This window comes from Morus notabilis, unplaced genomic scaffold (genome assembly GCF_000414095.1).
Source record: "Morus notabilis unplaced genomic scaffold, ASM41409v2 Scaffold518, whole genome shotgun sequence".
NCBI classification, from domain to species: Eukaryota; Viridiplantae; Streptophyta; class Magnoliopsida; order Rosales; family Moraceae; genus Morus; species Morus notabilis.
Genome location: NW_010366577.1, coordinates 1,314,813 through 1,336,582, shown reverse-complemented (window position 1 = coordinate 1,336,582; position 21,770 = coordinate 1,314,813). Strand labels below are relative to the sequence as shown.

The 21,770-nt window shown below is 37.6% G+C and overlaps 1 protein-coding gene across 1 annotated transcript in view; it reads right to left on the bottom strand.

Annotated features, from left to right (window-relative positions):
* Nucleotides 1-514: 514 nt before the first annotated feature.
* The window catches only part of LOC21409824 (valine--tRNA ligase, chloroplastic/mitochondrial 2), a 38,265-nt gene continuing 17,009 nt past the window's right edge, over nt 515-21,770 (bottom strand). Inside the window, exons 12-27 of the mRNA XM_024173801.1 lie at nt 21,122-21,270; nt 20,907-21,024; nt 20,654-20,770; nt 13,224-13,444; nt 12,527-12,616; nt 11,760-11,871; nt 11,158-11,268; nt 10,917-11,054; nt 10,089-10,139; nt 9,898-10,010; nt 9,074-9,221; nt 3,139-3,243; nt 2,897-2,998; nt 1,712-1,784; nt 1,410-1,576; nt 515-1,031 (exon numbers count right to left, since the gene is read on the bottom strand). Coding sequence (XP_024029569.1) covers nt 903-1,031; nt 1,410-1,576; nt 1,712-1,784; nt 2,897-2,998; nt 3,139-3,243; nt 9,074-9,221; nt 9,898-10,010; nt 10,089-10,139; nt 10,917-11,054; nt 11,158-11,268; nt 11,760-11,871; nt 12,527-12,616; nt 13,224-13,444; nt 20,654-20,770; nt 20,907-21,024; nt 21,122-21,270 — 1,944 coding nt within the window. The 3' untranslated portion in view covers nt 515-902. The remainder of the gene's footprint in view (nt 1,032-1,409; nt 1,577-1,711; nt 1,785-2,896; nt 2,999-3,138; nt 3,244-9,073; nt 9,222-9,897; nt 10,011-10,088; nt 10,140-10,916; nt 11,055-11,157; nt 11,269-11,759; nt 11,872-12,526; nt 12,617-13,223; nt 13,445-20,653; nt 20,771-20,906; nt 21,025-21,121; nt 21,271-21,770) is intronic.

Genomic DNA, 21,770 nt, shown 5'->3' with positions numbered 1-21,770 from the left:
TTCAAATTACAAAGTAAATATCTAAACCATGAGAATTTATTTAATAGGATAGAAAAGTATTTTATTCTCTCTTGAATTATCCAAACATTTATATAATAGGAAAAAAAATTATTTTTGAATTGTACAAATATTTATCAAATACTTATATAGTGCTTTCTTCTGCTATCGTTATATTTAAGTTAAATCATGTCTCATTGGCCTATATTATATTTAGTTAAATGTCATAGAAACTACTTGTTACTAATACTAATCCAAAGCAAAAAAAAAAAAAAAAACAAGGGTTTAATTACCGGATAGAAACAACAGGAAACTGTCGAATAACCTGTTACACGACATATTTACAGACGTAATAAAAACATATGAACGTATATAACAAGTATGAAAACTGAACGTGCTATTCAAAGGTATGAGAAATAAATTGCATTTATTTGTTTCTGAATTCCACATCGTTGTTCATATATAACATGTAAGATTATGATACAAGGAGAAAAGGAAATAAACAAAATAAGGCTCGTGTATTTATGACTATGACTAACAAAAGAAATAAATCTGAAGGACTAATTCAGCTCCACACTCGACAAAAAGTGGAGCTAACAGCATGAAGCTTAATTTTATAAATTACTCTGTGTCAATGGATTATTAGACTGCAATAATAGACAACGAGAATAGTAATAATGACAGAGTGAAGACAAAGTGAGTAGTATTATAGAGCGCCTATCAAAAGCTAGCTAATCTACCTGTGGCTTTTTTACTCTTTCCATGTTGCCATATGCTCGACCGAGGGCAGGAGTTTTCACTAAAACACTTCATTCTCCTAGACGAGCGGAAACTGATGTACCACCAGTCCTCCAAAATGCAGAAGCCATTGATCTGGGATGAGGCATATCCTGACTGGATGGAGCCTATTCAGTAACAAGAGCAGAGGACTTGAGTAAAGCTAGGCGGTTTTTGGTGAGAGTAATCTTCTCTTCTGTTTCAGCTGCTTTTTCTTGGACACCACGAACGATATCCTCGGGAGCTTTCTCTACAAACTGCACAAATCAACTAAGATGTTGGAAGAGGAACATGGTAGTCAAGACTCAAGATCAACTTCACATGAGGCTAACATGAGAAGAAAAGGAAACACAGTAATTCGTCTATCCTATCAACTCCACAATTTGGCTCATAACATTATTGCATGGTGTAGCAACCTTCATCCCGCGCTTTCAAGAAAGTGATGAAACAGTTTTGCAAAAACCATTTAGAAAATTTTCTTCCATAAAAACAAAAATGAACTAGAATTCTCTGCCCCTTTTTTTTTTAAATGTAAAAACTTTAGTTTTATCTAGGTCCGTGAAACATCTGACCATGTAATTACTGCATTAGATATCAAGGTTTCATGCTTGAACACGAGTATAAGATGCTAATACTTTAGGAGAACTGAGACGTGAAGCAAGTCCCTGATATTCTGTTTGCATCTTGGAAAGGCGCTTAGTAAGCCGCTCAACTTCGGCAGTAATATCAACCATGTCAGCAAGAGGAAGATACGCTTCCAGTCCTTCACCAGCTACTAGGTGGACTGATTGATCCGCATTCCCTGAAGTACAGCGCATCACATCCACCCAAAGAAATGGCTCAGCAGTTGATCACAAGAAAATGATGAATGGATATTAACATAGAAAAAATATGTAAAACCTCTCTTTCTGCGCCAAGATTACGTAAGAAGACATACCTGGAGGGGAATTTGTGAAATGCACGTTCTGTAAATCTAGCCGGGATAGAAGCGCTAGAACCTCCTTTTCTTTCTGCAAAAAAACAATACAACAACATGGAGTATTTAAAAAGGATACAAATTATAAGCAATTTATGAAGTGTCAAAAAACAAAGAAACCTTTGCATTAGATATCTCGTTCTTTATAAAATGATACGCTGACCATCCCATGTCATCGAAACAATCATTATTTTCTTTTAATTTTTAAAAAGATTCTTTAAATATCTAATGTTTGTTGTTCTTTTGCAAAAGTAAATACCCTTGGAAGGTTGAACTAGTTATAGACCACATTATTTTTTACCGATATATGAGTTTGATATCGAATTCATCTAGAGGCCTAACTATGGGCATTTTCTTTATAGCAATTAGTTTCAACCACTACCACGGAATGTGGACAGTTTTTTCTCTCTTTCAGACATAAATCCTATAAACTATGGGCATTTTCTTTATAGCAAAAATCTGTGGGTTACGTGTGGAGCATTTTGAAGGATAAACGTATTTGGAGAAGCTTGACACGTTGATGAACTCAAGTATATAGGATCCACGTTTTCCAAACAAGTAGTATGTACCAAATTATGTTAAAAACATGGCCTATACCCGTTATCTATCAGATGCCTCGCTGTTTTAACAATCTATTCATTTTGGAATATTGACAAAATGGGTGTCTGAAAGATCATGGGGAATAAATCACAAGATGTTCACAGTTGACTCCCAACATTCTGATACACACATCAGATATTAAGTGCCTACCTCTACTACTTTATACACTGAAAATAAATAAATATTATATGTGAGAAGAAACTTCAGTACAAGAAAATGCTAGGCCTGGCCCTTTTATTTTCTTGCAGACTGGACCTGTCCAGACAGCCTGATCTGAATCTAAGACCTAGCCATATTGGATACATCTACCTAACTCAAAGACAACAGAAGCGTGACTTTGGCTAGGCTCGGTAAAGGTGCTACCCAAGTTTTAAGGGTTGTTTGGTTGGAGGATTCGTACCCTGATTCGAATCATGGTTCATGGTTCGCTACAGTGTTTTCTCTCACAAAAAATACACGTAAATCGAAAATGGTTCTAATCTTATGATTCTAATCCATGAACCAAACATCTCCTTAATCTATAAAGAATAAGTGGACAGCACTTACAGATACGTATTGAATGACTTCATCATTTGCAACTACTGATGCTGATATACGCTTTGCTGGCTCAACAGAATATTCTGCTCGAGCATTCCGAATGGCTCTAGTCTGAGAATTATAAAGCAGCAAGATTTAAGATGTATTTACCACCACATGCTGCAACAAAAAGATATAAAAGTTTTCCAAGGGAAAGTTGGGTGAAGAGGTCTTGACAGAAAACCATGATGCTACATTCATCACTAACTCACCAATGCTTGTAAATTTTCGAACTTTTTTATGGAGTTCCCATCCCTTGGAAGTGAAGTCTGTGGCCACGGAGATACTATAAGAGCTTCTTGTCTGTTCGGAAGTGCCTGCATATAAATTGAAAGACATGAAGTTTTTGTTTCTTCAGAAAGTCAATAAATAAATAATGACGTTTAGCAATTTTCACACTTCGAGAATCAATTGGTTAAAGACATCTAGTTTCTGAAACACTTCTGGTTTGTTGTCCTTCCTCAATAAATTCCTAGCTTCTCACTAAACAAGAAAAGTTGAAGACACCTAATACCAAGAATGGAACAATGACTATTTAACTAGTGAAAATCGAATAATTACTGATCCATTTTACAGTTGCAAAAAGTTCATTCCCGGAAAAACTGTTAGAATCAGTAATTATGGTGTGCAGATTTTACAGCTTAGTAAATTAGGAGAAAACGTGTATTACAGCTGTGTATATTTCCTGTGATTATGGTTGTATATTCTGGTAGTGAATATCCTTGATTTACGGGAATTACGTCTTAAGAGAATTCCCTTTTATAGCCTAGTGTTTTCCTATATATTGCTGTACATTATTCAGTTAAATATATAAGAAATTTCCCCACTTTTTGTCATGGTATTAGAGCTGAATGCTTTCTGGGAATCCTTGTAAATTTTTGGCCTGCATTGCCGCATAAAAAGCTTCTGGAAAAAGGTTCCAGTTCTTTTTCCTTTTGGCCTAAATTGCCATTTCGTTTTCTTCTTTCAGTTATGTTTTTTCCAGCCCACTTTGCCAACTATTATAGAACGTTTTTTTTTTCTTTTTCAAATCTGTCCTCTTAAGCCCAGATTTCTTTCCACTTCTGTCCAAAATCATGTATGAAGTTTCTGAATCTACAAGCCAACAAGCCTCTAATCCGACAACAACAAATGAAATCATCAACACTGCAGCAGGAGAGATGTAGAATATTCAACCAGGTTGATGTCTGAATGGCAAAAACTATTTGAAGTGGTCTCAGTTTGTTCAAACCTTCTTAGGGAAGGGCAAACTTAGTGTAAATTTTCTAGAAAGAAACTTTCTTCTATTATTCAGGAATAGTAAAAAATAATACAGAATAAATAGGCTAAGGAAGAAACCTTATCTTCCTAAAAGAAACTATCCTAATTAAGGATAAACTCTATCCTAATTAAAGATAAACTCCAACTTTAGAAACCTTAACTCTAATGATAAACCCTTATCTAACCGACACTTAGTCATCTTCTTGGGACAAGACCTAAACCAGATGATCCGAAGTTCGTTGCGTGGGATGAAGAAGATTCCATGGTGATGACCTAGTTATGGAATTCGTCGATTCGATGATGCCAGAAGTCAGCGATACTTGCATGCTTTTGACAACAACAAGGGAGATTTGGAAGTATTGTAGGCAGACCTATTCTAAAGTCCGAGATGCTGCACAAATTATGATATTAAGACAAGAATCTCATCTACCAAACAAGGTAATTGCTCGGTCACTGAATATGCTCAGAGTTTACAAAACTTGTGGCAGGAGTTGGATCATTATCAGTGTATTGAGATGAAGTGCAATGATGATGCAGCCCTTCTTAAACGTTTTATTGAGAAAGAGAGAATTTACACCTTTCTCGCCGGATTGAACATTGAATTTGATCTTGTTCGAGTACAAGTTTTAGGAAAGGAAGAAATTCCTTCACTCATTGAAACAATTGCCATTATTCGTGGAGAAGAAGGGCGAAGAGGGGACATGCTGGAGACTCAATCAAAAGACGGTTCAGCCTTGGTTATAAAAGCTGCAAATCCTAAAGCTGTGAAATCAAACCAGCAACAGCCGAAAGCCTATTCCAGCGGAGTAGGAGGAAATAATGGGCTGCTAGAAGGATCAAGAGCAGGTAATAAAGACTCTCTATGGTGTACCTACTGCAAGAAGCCGCGACACAGCAGGGAGAGGTGCTGGAAACTCCATGGTAAGCCCTCAAATACTCAAAATACTTCTTGGACAGAGAAGCGTAATCAAGGAGGGGGACAAGGACAGGCAAATTTGACCTCGACACAATCAGTAAGAGAAGGAGAGTTCTCCTAGGAGCGATCCGAGTTCGATAAAGAAGAGATTGAGAAGTTGAGATATTTTCTGAGGTAATTAGAGAAACCTATAAGTGGTGCAGGTACATGTTCCTTGGCTGTTTCAGGTAATTCTCAGCCCTATGCACTTAGTGTGCCATTCTCAAAAGGAACTTGGGTTGTGGATTCCGGGGCTACATATCATATGACCCAATCTTCTCAGGGATTTGTTTCTTATAATCCTTGTCCTAGTAATAAGAAAAATGCTACTACTGATGGAACATTGGCTACAGTTACTGGTCGAGGGGATGTGGTCATAAATCAAAACTTTATTTTAAAAAATGTGTTGCATGTGCTGAAATTGTCAACCAGTTTAATTTTAATTCACAAACTCACAAAGAATTTGAACTGCATGGTGACGTTTTCTTCTTCACTTAATAAATTTCAGGACCAAAGTTCGAGGTCGCCGATTGGACTTGCTAGGGAGAGGAATGGGCTCTACTTTCTTGAGGAACCTGGTGGGCAAAATAGCACTAAGGATCTTATTCCGCTATTGTTGCTTTCTGAGACCATTAAAAATAAAGTATGGTTATATCATTTTCGTCTTGGTCATCCTTCCCTCGGAACTCTTAAAATAATGTTTCCTGGTTTGTTTAAAAGATTTGATGTGGGTGAATTTCATTGTGATGTTTGTCAACTTGCAAAACATAAGCGCATTTCTTTTCCAACAAGTAATACAAGAGCTTCAACACCCTTTATTCTAATTCACAGTGATGTTTGGTGACCTTTTACAGTCCATAATATCTATAGGGCGCGTTGGTGTATCTCATTTATTGACGATTGTACTCGAGTGTCATGGGTTTTTCTCTTAAACAAAAAACAGATGTTAGTTCCACCTTTCAGAATTTTTTCCACACAGTAAAAAATCAATTTGGGGTTGAGATAAAAAGAGTTTGATCCGATAATACTAAAGATTATTTTAATCAAGTGTTGTCGCCATTCTTCAAAGAAAAAGGAGTCATTCATGAGTCTTCATGCATCAGCACACCACAACAAAATGGAGTGGTAGAACAAAAAAATAGTCATCTTCGAGCTGTTACCCAAGCCTTTCTTTTCCAAAAAAATGTTCCAAAAAATTATTGGGGAGAAACTATCTTAATAGGTTACCCACTCGAGTTCTTGACAATAACAACCCCATGCAACTATTCTCAAAATTTTTCCCCGACTTTAAAACAACAAATCACCTAGTTCCTAGGGTCTTTGGGTGTACATCTTTTGTCCATATTCATTCGAACAACCGTGGTAAACTTGATCCAAGGACTCTGAAGTGTGTTTTTGTGGGATATTCTTCTACACAAAAGGGAATTAATGTTATCATCCTCCAACAAAACGGTTCTTTGTCTCTGTAGATGTTACATTTGTTAAAGTTGAGAATTACTTTCCAAATCCTTATCTTCAGGGGGAGACATCATTCATGGAAGATAAGGATAGAGATTTGTTTTTGCTTGGTCTTTCATCTTCCCCATCCTCACAAAATCATAATCCTTCGTCGTCAACCGTTTCCATTCCATCACCAAATGAGCTAGATTCAAGTACTCTGAGTCCAGCAGCAAAGGATAAACAGATTCAAAGTGCTACTCGCCCATTATAGGTATATTCAAGGAGGAAAGAACCCCTTGTTCATCCAATGCAGGTTCTTGATTCAAACCCAATCTCTGGTGCTGATAATGTTGAGGTACCTCCTAATCCTGAAGATCATGAAAGACATGTGCCTATTGTTGATGATTATGATCTTCATATTTCAATCAGAAAAGGTGTTAGGAATTATATTCAGCAGCCTGTATATCCATTGTCTCACTTTGTGTCATATGAAAAGCTGAGCAGCGGTCATAAAAGTTTTCTTATCCACCTCAACACTATTACTATCCCAAAAACTGCTCCGAAGCATTGGGAAGTAAAGAGTGGAAAGAAGCTATGATGGTTGAAATGGATGCACTTGAGAAGAACGAAACATGGGACTTGGTGGAAATGCCTCAAGGAAAGAAGCTAGTAGGATGCAAATGGGTCTTCACCGTGAAATACAAGGAAGATGGATTACTTGAATGCTAGAAGGCAAGGTTAGTAGCTAAGGGTATACTCAAACTTATGGGATAGATTACCTTGAAACATTTGCTTGTGTTGCAAATATGAATACGGTAAGAATCCTATTATCTTTAGCAGCTAATCGTGGTTGGACTTTGCAGCAGTTTGACATAAAAAATGCCCTTTTACATTGTGATCTCGATGAAGAAATCTATATGGAAGCTCCTCCAGGATTTGTAAGTTGAAAAGGGCTCTTTATGACAGTCACCTAGGGCTTGATTTGGCAAGTTTGCTAGAGTAATGAAAGATTTGGGTTACAAGCAAAGTCAAGGTGATCCTACATTGTTTGTCAAACATTCTGCTTCAGGGAGAGTTACAGTTTTATTAGTCTGTGGATGACATAGTGGTAACAGGAGATGACTTGTAGGGAATGGAGGCCCTGAAAAAGTGTTTATTGCAAGATTTTGAGATTAAAGAACTCGACAGGTTAAAATACTTCCTCGGCATTGAAGTAGCTCACTCTTGACATGAGATCTCTATCCCAACAGAAGTATGTGTTGGATTTATTAACTGAGACAGGGAAATTAGGGTGTAAACCGGTGGAGACTCCTATTGAAAATAATCACAACCTTTGTAAAGCCCAGAAGATGCAGTAGTGGATAAAGAATCCTATGAGAGATTAGTTGGCAAACTAATCTATCTTTCACATACGAGACCAAACATAGCCTATGTTGTAGGGATGGTGAGCCAATTTATGCATAACCCAAAAGAAATACATCTTCGAGCGGTACATCAAATTCTACAATACTTGAAAGGTACTCCAGCGAAGGGATTGTTGTTCAGAAGAGGCAATCAATTGACATTGGAAGCATACATGGATACAAATTATGCCAGATCAGTTGATGATAGAAGATCGAATTCAGGCTATTGTACATTCCTTCGTGGTAACCTCGTAACATGGAGAAGCAAGAAGCAGAATGTAGTTGCAAGGTCAAGGGCAGAAGCTGAGTTCAGAGCTATGAAATTAGGAGTTTGTGAGCTTTTGGTTGATAATAATTTTGGAAGATATACAGATTGTGTGGGAAGGATCTATGAAGCTCGTGATAACAAGTCGGCAATTAATATTGCAAATAACCCTGTGCAACATGACCGCACCAAGCATATGGAAGTAGACTGACATTTTGTAGAGGAGTTGGATAGCGGAATGATTTGTACTCCATTTGTGTCAACCGAGGGTCAACTTGCAGATGCATTAACCAAAGGATTGAGTGGCTCTACATTTCAGTCTATTATTAGCAAGCTAGGAATGGAAAATATCCACTCCCCAGCTTGAGGGGAAGTGTTAGAATCAGTAATTATGGTGTGCAGATTTTACAGCTTAGTAGATTAGGAGAAAACATGTATTACAGTTATGTATATTTCCTGTGATTATGGTTGTATATTCTGGTAGTGAATATCCCTGATTTATGGGGATTAGGTCTTACGAGAATTCCCTTTAGTAATCATGCATTACTTTCATTTATTGAGTTTAAATAAGCATCCAGCAGTTCTATGACATTATAGAGTGGAAAATGCTGGCAATAGAAAATAGCATTTCTAGCAAGCTTATAGGTATGTATATATGCTTTTTCCATTTTTTTTTTTTTTTTTTTGCTAGAATATCAAGTTCATAGTTGACATGAGTTCACAGCACGTTTACATACAGAAAAGAATTCGCCCAAATTTCTTCAGGAATAAATTAGAAACCATTAACTAGCATCATGAATCCTGAATATAGTAAAATAATTTACCTGCCACAGCTCCTCAGTCACAAATGGCATGAAAGGATGTAACAGTTTAAGTATGTTTTGGAAAACATAAAATAGAACTGCCTGTGATACAGATGCTACTGAATAACCACCAGAGTGGTAAAGACGAGCTTTACTTGCCTCAATATACCTAAAATTGCAGAAGGGTTAAATGATGGAAATGGAACATTAGGAAAAAAGAAAAAGAAACAAATCATATCAGACCCAAACGTGGGAATGTGATTGTAACATTTTGGAAGTTTAAAAAATTTGCTCTAACATATGTAGCTATACACATACGCATGTATGTACGTGTGTATAAAATTATCTATTCAAATTACAATTCTGGTGCCCCAAAAGTACAAGAAAGTCTTCTTATTCGGATTTGCCCTAATTAAACACAACAAATTCCTTGACTACCTCTGAGCCAATGCCGAAAAGGTCCAAAGTTTTTTTTTTTTTTCTTTTTTTTTCCCCTTTAAGAAACAACCCTGCCTTGAAAAAAAAAAAAACAGATACAACGGGCCTTTTAGCTCAGAGGTCCACAGAAATTTAATGAAAGGAAATTATACAAAGACAAAATACTGGAACCTTTGCCTCTCACACATTTCCTCAAAAGAGCAAAAGGACTTCTTTCTTGTTATTATTATTTTTTTTTTTAAACCTCAGGAAAACTTGGATAAATTTAGACGTTACAAAGAAAAAATATGAAAGGAATTCTTCAATGCTTACTTCTCTATTGAGGTGTTCATATGAAAGATGACAGAACATGGACAAATATACTGATTATACGACGAGAATTAGCTTGAACAAAATATCAGACCTACCAATCAGCAAAATCAGCCCAAAAGAAATCATACATCTCTCTTCCTACATCTCCGAAGAAAAATTTATCATAGCTTGCAGTGACCGCATCAATGAGTAAGTGAAGTTTTGAGATCTGAAGATGGAAAAGATAATAGATTAATGAAGGAGTAATATGACCTGGTTGTGCAGAATATGTTTTAAAAATTCTTACCACCCAACATTCTGGTAAAGGCAGCATGTGAAGAGACTCCTTTGTGTCAAACTGAAAGCAAACATTTTTCCCAAAAAAAAAAGAGAAGCGTACAATTAGAAAATGACAAAATGTAACTACACATGAGAGTATTGACATTGCTGTAATTTATAAATGGACAAAAAGAGGGGCATGTTTTCACATATATTTCATGCTGGAAGCTGTGAACTTAGACGTCGGAATTCAGGTAGCAGCTTTTATGTGTGTTTGGTTTCATCTTTTGTTAAATGGCAGGACAAGTATTAGGGTTGTGATGCCAAATGAATTCCGGCATGAGAAAATCAGAGAACATGAGCATAAACGTTTAAGAATCAAAATTCTTGTCACGAGAGATAAAAGTCAAATTAACTTTGTCAGTTGCACAAGGTTCTAACTGCAAGTTTGACCAGAGAAAAGAAAATCCTTTTCCAAACTTTGAGATAACATAGAACATTTTTAAGATGTCTTCATTGACAGAAACCACGCATTGGAAAGCAGCAGGATTTAGGAACCTTACTCCTATTGTTTGCTCAATGCAATGCCCTGAGTTCAAAGGATATTACAGGAGACTTGGAACTTGTGTGTGTGATTAACTCTACTCTAGTTCCAGGAGAAAACTCTTTTTTTTTTTTTTTTTTTTGAGAAGAAACGACTTTTATTAATAATATAGGAAAGGAAAAACTATTGTACAAGGGGAGGATCACGAACATCAGCAAATCAAGAACATAAATCCCTTAGTGGTTGGCCCAAACAAGATTTCCATAAGAACCGAAACAAAAATTGACATCTTAACGGTAAGAATAAACATACATGGAAAGAATTTATATTTTCCCAAATTGCCACCTCATCCTGACTAGGCAAGTTCTGTAACACAAATTTTCCAGCATTCCATAATTTATTCGTGAATGCTTTGTTGGCGGTCAATCTCTCCGTGGATAAATTAAGGTCCTGGAGAAAAGAACATCAGATTTGATGACAAGAGGCAATAACTTGTGCTAACTAGGGATCTACAAGTAAAAGCACACACTATCAAATATTCAGGAAAACAAACCTGACCAGCAGTTCCCAAAGCAAGTGTGAATCGTAAAGCATCTGTGCCGAATTCCTTGATCGTATCTAGTGGATCTATAACATTCCCTAATGTTTTAGACATTTTCCTTCCCTAAAATAATTAGTAAATAACTTGTCCAATCAAACATCAAAGTTGGGGGTTAGAGTAAAGTTAATGAAATGCAAAGAAGAGTAGATATAGCAAAACTATTAATAACAAAAACATAAGTCAAAGGGACGGACAAAAATCGTGGTAAAGTGCCACTTGTTACCTTTCCACCAAATAAGAATAGAAAAATTCATATAGGAATAGAAGAAAGTTAATGTATGAGCTACAAACATAAAGTTAATGTATGAGCTACAAACATATGGTAAAACCCAAAAACATTATGGATCAACATATAAATGAGACAGCAAACTTAGGATATTTAAAAAAGAACAAAGACAATGCGAATAACAATTACAAAACGCTGAAGGTAGGATTAAATCAATACTCAAGAACAGAAAAACAAAAACTAGGGGAGAGAAGTCCTAGAGAGATGGAATCAAATGTCAAAATGAAATAGAATATTGGCATCAGAGTTGTAGCTTTATTCAACTCACTTGTGAATCGCGGATAAGACCATGTAGGTAAACGTATGAAAATGGAACTGTGCCAGTGAACTCAATTCCCATCATGACCATCCTCGCAACCCAAAAGAACAATATGTCGTGCCTGCCAAAAAGTTAACAGTATTACAGTTTGACAGCCTTGCAAGCAAGCAAATTTATTACAGGAAAAAAATGTTCACAAAAGAAATTTCAAATGCATAAACAGAAAATGAATATTCACTTAAAGGTGAAGATGAATGAAGGTGATAACATAATGCTCAAGCAGAAAATGAATATTCACTTGACTTATTCTTGATGATTGCATGGCAGGTGATTCAGGTTGCCTTTTCTAGATATAGCCAAAAAGTTACCCTTTTTTATCTGGAGCCAAAAAGTTATTTAAGACAACTAATTGGAATGTTACCATTGACGTAAGGGCTTATTAAATAAAGCACATGCATCATTAATTTAAATTTTAGCTGACTAAATAAATACTAATCAGTAATTACACTCACATCCATTAGAAAATCAAAATTTCAGATGTCAACCGAGTCCACTTTAGTTGTATGCCTTTTTTTTTTTTTTTTTTTAAAAGTAAACTGTGTAATAATGATCAAGAATTATGTACAAGCTACATGAGGAAGAGACCACTACAAGAAGATAGCAGGCAACACTTTCAGGTAAAAATGCAGCTATACATAGCAAAAAACTAAATAATAAACAACGAACAGTAAAATAAAACACAGGACGATAGAAGAGGCTTGAAAGGGACCACATACCCAGTTTCAAGCATTGTTGTTGGATAAAACTGCTTAAAATCTTCCGATGAAACGTCTGGCCAACCAAGAGTACTAAATGGCCATAGTGCACTGAAGACGAGTAAAAAAAGAAGGTACACTATTAAATAATGAACATTCACCAGCATATATGAGAAAAAGTACAAAGAGCAACTTACATGTGGAACGACAAATTCCCATGCATGCCTATTAAACTTAATATCCTAGGAAGAGATACCTAATTCGGTTTTAATATAAACTTCATGATGCAAGAATCCATGCTGATTGGAGCAGTCGCGGCTACTAAATCTCACTCATTTTTTCTAGAAACACATACATAAACAAATAAATAAACTTCATTCACATTTTATGCAGTCGATTATCAAGACTCGATAGGCGATTGAAAATGTTCAGAGGTCCTTCAAACTACTTAGAACTCTAAGTTCACTAGAAAAAGATTTCTATATAAGCAACATCAAGAATTTCGAAATTTGGAATAATCTGGACGTCTATCATCAAATTTGGACATTTTCTATTGGAAGGATATAATGATATATATCGCTGTTCTATATGCCTAGAACTATACATTCTTCATGGAATATGCGTGCAGAAACAACAAGATGAACTTTACAAAATATGGAAAGCATTTGTGGCCTCTGCGTACTTTAAAAAATCAGCTTATGTTATCTATAAAGCCAACCTTGAAAACCAAGTGTCTAGGACATCTGGATCCTGATAAATTTGTACACCTTTCCCATATTTCTCCTGCGCTTTCTTAAGAGCTTCAACAGCACTTCTAGCAACTATATATTCTTCTTCGTTGTCTTTGCCCTCAATGTACCAAACTGGTATACGATGTCCCCACCATAATTGTCTACTTATGCACCAATCCTTGATATTTGATAGCCAGTGATTGTAAATCTGCAATCAACAGAAGGCTCAACAGTAAGAAGATTTAAAAGTGTTTTCTCCCCTTCCCTTTTTTTTTTTTTTTTTGAAAAGAAACGAGATTTATTAAAAGGCAAAAAGGAGAAAAAAACGAAGAGGAAGAGTTATCCTCAACAGAACCAACTCCGAATGTACAAGATAATCGAGGTTAAGACAACCCAAAAACAAAAACAAGGACAGGGCTATATATAAGGGCCCAGGACCTAAGGAAATCGGGAAAAATTGGTTTCCATAACTCTGTCTCTATAAACCCACAACAAAACCAATATTTTATTTTGTCCCAAAGAACATCTTCATCCTCCCCTTGATCCTCAAAGACTATTATTCCTCTCAAACCACAATCCCCAAAAAATAGCTAAAACTGCAACCCTGCATAATATCAATCCCCTTTGACTATAACCAACAGGAGGAGAAAAAATCAGCAATTCATTACAGCTTCCTGGCACTGCCCAAAGAAAACCAAACTCCCTAAGAAGAAAAGCCCAAATCCTGCTGGAATAACGACACAAAGAAACAAGTGATCGGTAGTCTCCCCATTAGCCCTACATAAATAACACCAACCTGGAGACATTGAAATGAATGTGCTTTGTCATTGCAGCGAATCATGAGAATTAACTTTATTGAGTGCGAGCAGCCAGCAGAAAACTTTAACTTTTGTGGGGGCACGGGTTTCCATATACTTTTCAAAAAAAGGAAACCGTGTAGACAAAGAACCGCCTGTCAACGAAGTGAACGTGCTTCGTCATTGCAGCAAATCATGAGAATTAACTTTATTGAGTGCGAGCAGCCAGCAGAAAACTTTAACTTTTGTGGGGGCACGGGTTTTCCATATACTTTTCAAAAAATGGAAACCGTGTAGACGAAGAATCGCCTGTTAACGAAGTGAATAGTGAGGAAATTAATTCTGACGCCTCCCTCAATTCTCTATCCGTTCTATCTTGAATCGAAATGTGCATCCTAAGCCTCTCCAAAAAAGCAATTAATTCTGATCCCTCCCTCAATCTCTATCCGTTAGATTCCTTGAAAACCTAAAATCCCACGAACTGACGCTAAGAGAATTCACTTCCGAAATGAAACTTGCAAGCAGCTGTTCCTTAAGTGAGGAAATTCTGTATTGGGCAGAGAATCTTAAACATAAAGGTCCACCATCACTCCAACAATCCTCCCAAAATCTTACAATTTCTCCCGATCCTATCTTCCATTTTACCCTTTGGAAAAGAATATCGGCCACCGAATGGACAGGTTTCCAAGGGCATCTATAAGTCACTCTCAAAGCATCCACTGATTCCGGACCATTTTGATTCAGTCCACATCTCCCGACAATGACTTTATACCACAGAGTTTCTGTTTCCAGCGGAAACCTCCACCACCATTTTGCTAACAACGCTTCGTTCTTCTTCCCTATGTTACCAATACACACGTTCCTCAAGCCACCAAGTGAGACAAGTTTTCCTCTGAGAACCCTCCCAGAAAAAATCTCTCATTAGCTTCTCAATTACGTTTGCCACTCCAACAAGAATTCTGAACACCGAAAAATAGTAAATGGGTAGGGAGGCTAAAACTGACTAAATGAGAGTTAACCTTCCCCCTTAGATAAAAAGCTTTCTTCCACCCATCTAGTCTCCTCGCCACCCTCGAAACCACTAGATTCAAAAATGCAGCTTGCAAGGGATTTCCACCTAAAGGTAACCCCAAGTATTTGACTGGCCACGACCCAACTGTACAGCCCATAACTCCAGCCAGCAAAGACAACCTTCTGTCCTCCAAATTTATACTCAAAATAATGCTTATTTCCAAATCTATTTTCAATGCTGAAATTAAACAGAAAATATCCAACATAGAAGAGTGATTTGACAAACTGTTCTCCTTCGATGAGCTAAAGAATAATGTGTCATCAGCAAATTATAATTGGCTGACCTTCACATTTGCTCTACCCACACTAAGTGGTTTTAAAAAGGGAATTTTCAACAGCTCTGTCAACTAACCTACTCAATACATCAACTGCAATAGTGAAAAGATAAGTGGACAAAGGGTCTCCCTGTCGCAACCGTCTCGAAGCTGAGAATTTCCCCCTTGGCCTACCATTGATCATTAGCGAATACGAGACTGACCCGATACAGCCCATTATCCATTTTCTCCACCTAGCGCCAAACCCTTTTCTCTCCATAATGAAGTCTAGAAACTCCTATTCAACGTCATCATAGGCTATCTCAAAATCAATCTTTACCACCACCCCCTCCTTTCTTGGTGACCTGTAATGCCCCACCACCTCATTTGCCACCAAAAGAAGATCTAGAATCTGTCGCTCAGCCACAAAAGCCCCTGAACTTCTGAGAATGTCTCTTCAAGCACCACTTTGAGCCTATTCGACAACACCTTCAAAATAATTTTATATAGGCTCGAGACCAAACTGATAGGTCTAAAATCTTTAATTCTGCAAGAATTCGCCTTTTTGGGAATAAGGCAAATGTATGATTCGTTGGTAATTTTATTAATAATCCCAGACCCCAAAATTTTCCTAGCTTTCTGAATATCACCTTTCACAAAATGCCGACGTTCTTGAAAACCCATTCGGAAGGCTTATTGCCGTCACAACTAAAAACCGCTCGCTTGATTTCTTTCTCTTCAAAAGGCTTCTCCAGAGATTCTGCTGCCATAGTAGAAAAGGTTCCACTCTAAACCTTGAACTCCGATGAACTTGCCACGCGGTGATTCATACAACTTCTCATAAAATTCAACAATCTTCTTTGTAATTTCCTCCTTATCATCCAAGATTGCCCCTTCCTCTGTTTCCAATTTCGAGATTGTATTTCTTGTTCTCCTTGCACTCAATAATCTGTGAAATAGTTTAGTGTTCACATCTCCTTCTCTGGCCCAAATAGACTTACATTTCAGTTTCAAGGCCCATCCTCCTTTTCAATAAGGCTGAAAAATCTTCTTTTTAACTCCCACCTCTCCTCTTGCAATTCCACAACCCACTCGGAGCTTCCTTCTTTTTGATCAATCTCCTCAACCCTCTTCAAAATTTTCCTCTTCTCTACCTAATCAGCCCCCACCAAGTCCACACTCCAACTTTTCACCTTTTCTTTCAACAACTTCAACTTCCACATTATTTTATAACCCTCCCACCATCCCTTCATGAGTCTCACTAATTCCTTATTTTCAAGCCAAATGTTGTCGAATCTAAATGGAGAAGGCCCCCATTTTGGCGGATTTGTGTAAAACAAAACAGGGCAGAGATCAGAAACCGCTCAAACTATCGCCTCTTGTCGCCCAAAAAGAAATATTTCCCACCAACCTCTAGAAAATAAAAACCGGTCCAATCTACAGCAAATGGGTAAATCTTTGAAATTAGACCATCTAAATTTCGCGGTGTAGAGGTGGGTTGAATAATTTCAACTCCTTAATATGTTCGTCAAAAATCCTTATACTCCTAGTGAGATTACTGCTACAACTTTTCTCAGACAAAAATCTAGTAAAATTTAAATTACCCCCCACACACCATCTCTGCCCACATAAACTCCATAACCCTGCTAACTCAACCCAAAACAACCCCTTTTATTGTAATGATTAGGGCCGTACACCCCTTAAAGCAACCAAAAATCCCCTCCATCCTCAACCTTTATAGTGACTGAAAATTCTCCCAAAAAACCCTATACTACCTTGATTCTTCTAACGTCAGAAATAACCAAGATTCCCCACAAAAGACCTACAGCTGGCAGCAAGACCCAGTCTTTAAATCTGGACTGCCATATACTCCCCACAAATCTTTCATCAACCTCTCTTCACTTAACTTCTTGTATAATCAAAACATCCGGAGCTTCCTTACATACTACCTCTGGAACTCCCCTTCTCTTTAGAGGGGAGTTTCCTCCTCTAATATTCCAAGACATCAACTTCATTGTTTACCTCTTGAATCCTCGTTAGCACTCTTTTCATATTGAACGTTAAACTCCTAATTAACCTTGTGACACCTTCAGCTTTCTTCAATTCTAACAGTTGCAGTTGCATCTTCTGAAGCACTGATCAAACTTTACACCACCTTTTTTCAGCCAATTGTTGCAGTACTGCCCTTATTCACCCTAGATAACTGCATGTTATCTTCCTTCGAAATCATATCATCCCCTCCAGCCTTAGATCCCCTCCAATCCCACCAACATCTAAAACACTTCCTACTGTTGTTTCACCCCCCAAGCGGCCCTCCGTATTGTCCTCCCATTCAGCCGGTACCACTGATGCTAAATGGGACATATTTAGGGTATTTGGGCTTAGGACTTGTTCTTCGTAAAAACCCAGAAATCTATTACCTCTTTCATCTTCGATAACTAGATCTTCTAAATCACCTACTGCCTTAAAGATTCTTACGTCTTCAAGACCAAAAAAGCCTCCCTGGTCCTCCGCTTTTTCACCTTCTTCCGTCGAGCAAAAGATGAAAATGAGCGAGACCCACTCTCTTTGTCCGTGGCATGTCCTCCTCGTGGGGGAAAATCGCTGTCCCGATCAAATTTCAGTAGACCCTCTTCTGGAAAAAGCTAATATGGTTCCTTGTCACCCTCTAATTTGACTTCAACTGCTAGGGTTTTGTTGAATTTTCTCATTCTTCAGTAAAAAAAAGGGAATTGTTTCATTTTTCGATTTTCCAATTCTTCGTTGCTAGAATACCGCAGGACAGACTTTTTGGGATTTTTCTTCCGAAAATCATCTTCCCACTCCTTAATTTTAGCCCTGATAAAATCCGACTTACTTTTGGGCTTCCACCGACTGCTCTTTTGGGTTGTTAGGGCTTTATTTGGTTCTGAACAAGCCTTATCAAAGCCTTCCTTCGCTTCTCCCATTACCTGATTACTCTTAGTACGCTCAACTGATGTAAGCCCAATCCCTGAATAGGCTTGTTTGCTTTAACTCCCTCATCTCCTTCTGAACAGCTTGAGTCTCCCAAAACCCCAAAGTTGTTACAAGGGAATAATTTCCTCTTTTTAGGCGGTAGGGGAACTTGATAGGCTTCAAGACCAAGACTAGTCTATTCGACTACAATTCCTCTCGATTCTCCCACTTCTATTAAAAGCGGTGGTTGAACTGGAAGGACTTCACAGGGATGCATGAATCATCCGCCACAACCAGCTTTCCACGTGGAATCCATGTCGAAGAAGATTCCACTTTGGAACTTCCTCCCGCCTCTTCAACTCCATCCCGTCTGTCGCCGACCGCCAAAATTCCTACCCTATTGCCGTCCGTTGCAATTCCCACGCCAGATTTCCTTCCCTGCACCACCAATCAAACTCAAATGTCTTCATTAACAAATACTTCATTCTTTCGTGGAATCCCTTCAATACTTTTGAAAATCGGCCCCCGTGTTCTACCATTGGAAGAACTTTGATTTTTCACAAAATTGAACATACCCAAATGAATTCTCTCACCTTGGCATGGGACCTCCAGAATGGGTGCCATAAGTCCTTTGAAACCTCTAACTTTAATCTTGGCAAACATTAAAAAGGATTTATCTAAAGTATCCTTTGCAATTTCTAAGAGGCCTCCGCAAGCTTCTCCTATGATCTTAAAGGCATGATAATTCCGCAAATTCAAAGGTAAACCCTAAATACCTATCGAACTATCCCTTGCTTCTATCTGCACATACTCCCAATGAGAATACATCGACCATAGCTCCATTCGCGCTATTGGGTTTTTCTTGCAGAATAGTCTTCTGTCAACAGCATGTTCCTCCATGCATCATCTTTGCACTAAATAACGGCTTTATCTAGCGCCACGGGGACCACCTCGCCGGCCTCGCCAATCTACAACCGATCAATTCCTTTAAGGTCCACCATTCTATATCCACACTCCTTCCAATAACTACCACAGCCGTTTTCCAAGATTTAGCTATCTCGACCATCTTACTTTCAGTTGGAACAGCTTTATTCACCGTTTCTCGTTCAAAATTGCGAGGGAGAGTGTTTATAATGATTACTCACCTCCCTCCTCTGCTCTTGATTCCCCGTGTTGTCTACCATCCTTGTGTTTCCTCTTTCTTCCACAACTATCTCCTTCTTACGTCCCCTAAACCCCAAAGGGTAAGAACTGTTTGAACTCCTCCCCAAAATCACGTCGAGTTTGATCTTCAAAGTCAACCAACCCGTCTTGGTTATCTCTTGGAAGAAATAAGTTCCTGACCACCCCACCTTGAACCCTCATTATCTTTAAAAACTCACCCCCTCCATTCATAAACTTACGTTTGAACCCCTTCCCAGTTTCCGGCTTGCAAACAACTCCGAAAGTATCACTCAACCAGAAAGCTGCATCTATGGCACAAGAGAGAGTATCTACGATTCTTCTTAACCTCCTCAAACTTAATATAACACCCATCTTGTCCTAAAGAAACAATGAAGCACTTTGAACCAATTCTAAACTCGTCTTTATACAGATTGAACGAGACCAAATTCATGGTGTTGAGCTTAGAAAATCAATATGTGATGCTTAGGCTTGTAGAGATGACCACCATGGAGTTCATATTTGTCAAAAATGTGAATGGCTGTACCCAAACCCACACCCAAGTGCTAAACACAAACGTGTTCACAAGAGGATCTAGAGAAGGTTGAAGATTACAAGCTTGGTGACTTTGAAGGAAGCGCATATTCCAATGTTTCTAATGATGATGAGCACCTATCTAGTGTTTTCCCCCTTCCAAGTGAGGCATTTATTAGATGACCAAAAATACAAGGGCGGGGTGGTTACTCTCACAGGGATATAGAAGAGCAACCAAAACTGAAGCTAAGTTACAGCACTCACACTTATCATTATTTATACAGATTGTTAAGTAAAAATTACTCTACTCATATAGAAAAAAGGAATAGTATACACAATGAAGGCAGGAAATCCTCCTTCAAAATCCAAGGAAATAAAAAAATGAATAAATCAAATCAGCCCACCCAAACAAATTCAAAATAAAAGGAAGATCAATAATTTATTTTAACTTTGAAACCCAGGATTTTATTCATTCCCAAATCCCAAAGTTACCATTACTAAAATCATCAAAAATCATTTTGTTTCTGCCCCAATTTCGTTTACTCCATTAAAAATGTTACTAAATAAAATAAGAAAAATTTATTTTCTTGTTTTTTTTCTTTTTATCTCGCATTTCAGTCTAATGCAGGAACCGATGGTAGTGAAATAGATGATTCCACAAACCTTTTCAAACCTTTCAGGGAGGATTTTCAAATCTCCTTGTCCTACAGCTTGAAGAGCTTTCTCCGCTAGGGGCTCCATGGTCACAAACCATTGCTTGCTTACTAGTGGCTCAATTACCTAACATATCAAAGGGCAAAGAACAAGGAACAAGAAAATAGGTAATAACACAAAACCAATCAAACATGGAGATGGTATCTACAGTATGCAGTCTTTCGAATTTGTATGAATACTTGGTAGAATACTACAAACTCACTTCTCCACCACGCTGGGATCTGGGCACTCTTAAGGTGTGTGGCTCCTTTTTTACAACTAAACCAGTCTCCTCTAGATCAGCCCATAGTTTCTTCCGAGCATCAAACCGATCAAGTCCGCTGATATTATCAGGCAAACCATTTCCAAATTGGGCACAACAAAAGATAAAAACAATCATTTTCAATAACATAACAAGATTATGCAAAAACTGTTTACCTGTACAGTCCAGCAACATTGTTAAGCGTCCCATCTTTGTTCATCACATTAAGTATTGGGAGACCAAGCTTTCTAGCAAGATAATAATCATTGTGATCGTGTCCAGGGCTTATCTTCAAGACACCAGTCCCAAAATCTTTATCAACAAGCTGCCACATAACAATAAATAATGAAAATATGTGGGATTATATAACCTAATACACACACACACACACACACACACACACACACATCTAAATCCAAAATTTATGTTCTATTAAGTTGGTTCCGTATTCTCCTAGGTTTATCTGTTAGCTTTGTCAGATAGGTGTTATTATTTTCTTTTATTTTGTTGAATTCCTAGTTTTTAAGGATAAGGAGAGCCGATCGGATCAGTGTAGAACTTCTTTTTATAAGAAAAATACATTTCATTGAAGAAATAATCAATTACAGGCATAGAAAACAAGGTATCATCTAAAGCATAAGAAAAATACAAAATGAAAAATATAAGCAAAGTACATAATGGTAACGAGAAAAAACTAAGAAAACACAACAGTCTTCTTAGTACATCCATCCAATTTAAAATGTTCAAGGAAGAAGGATTCTCCTTAAACTCTCTATCTGCCGATACCCATAACGGTGCCTTTTTTTTGGATAAGAAACAGCAGGA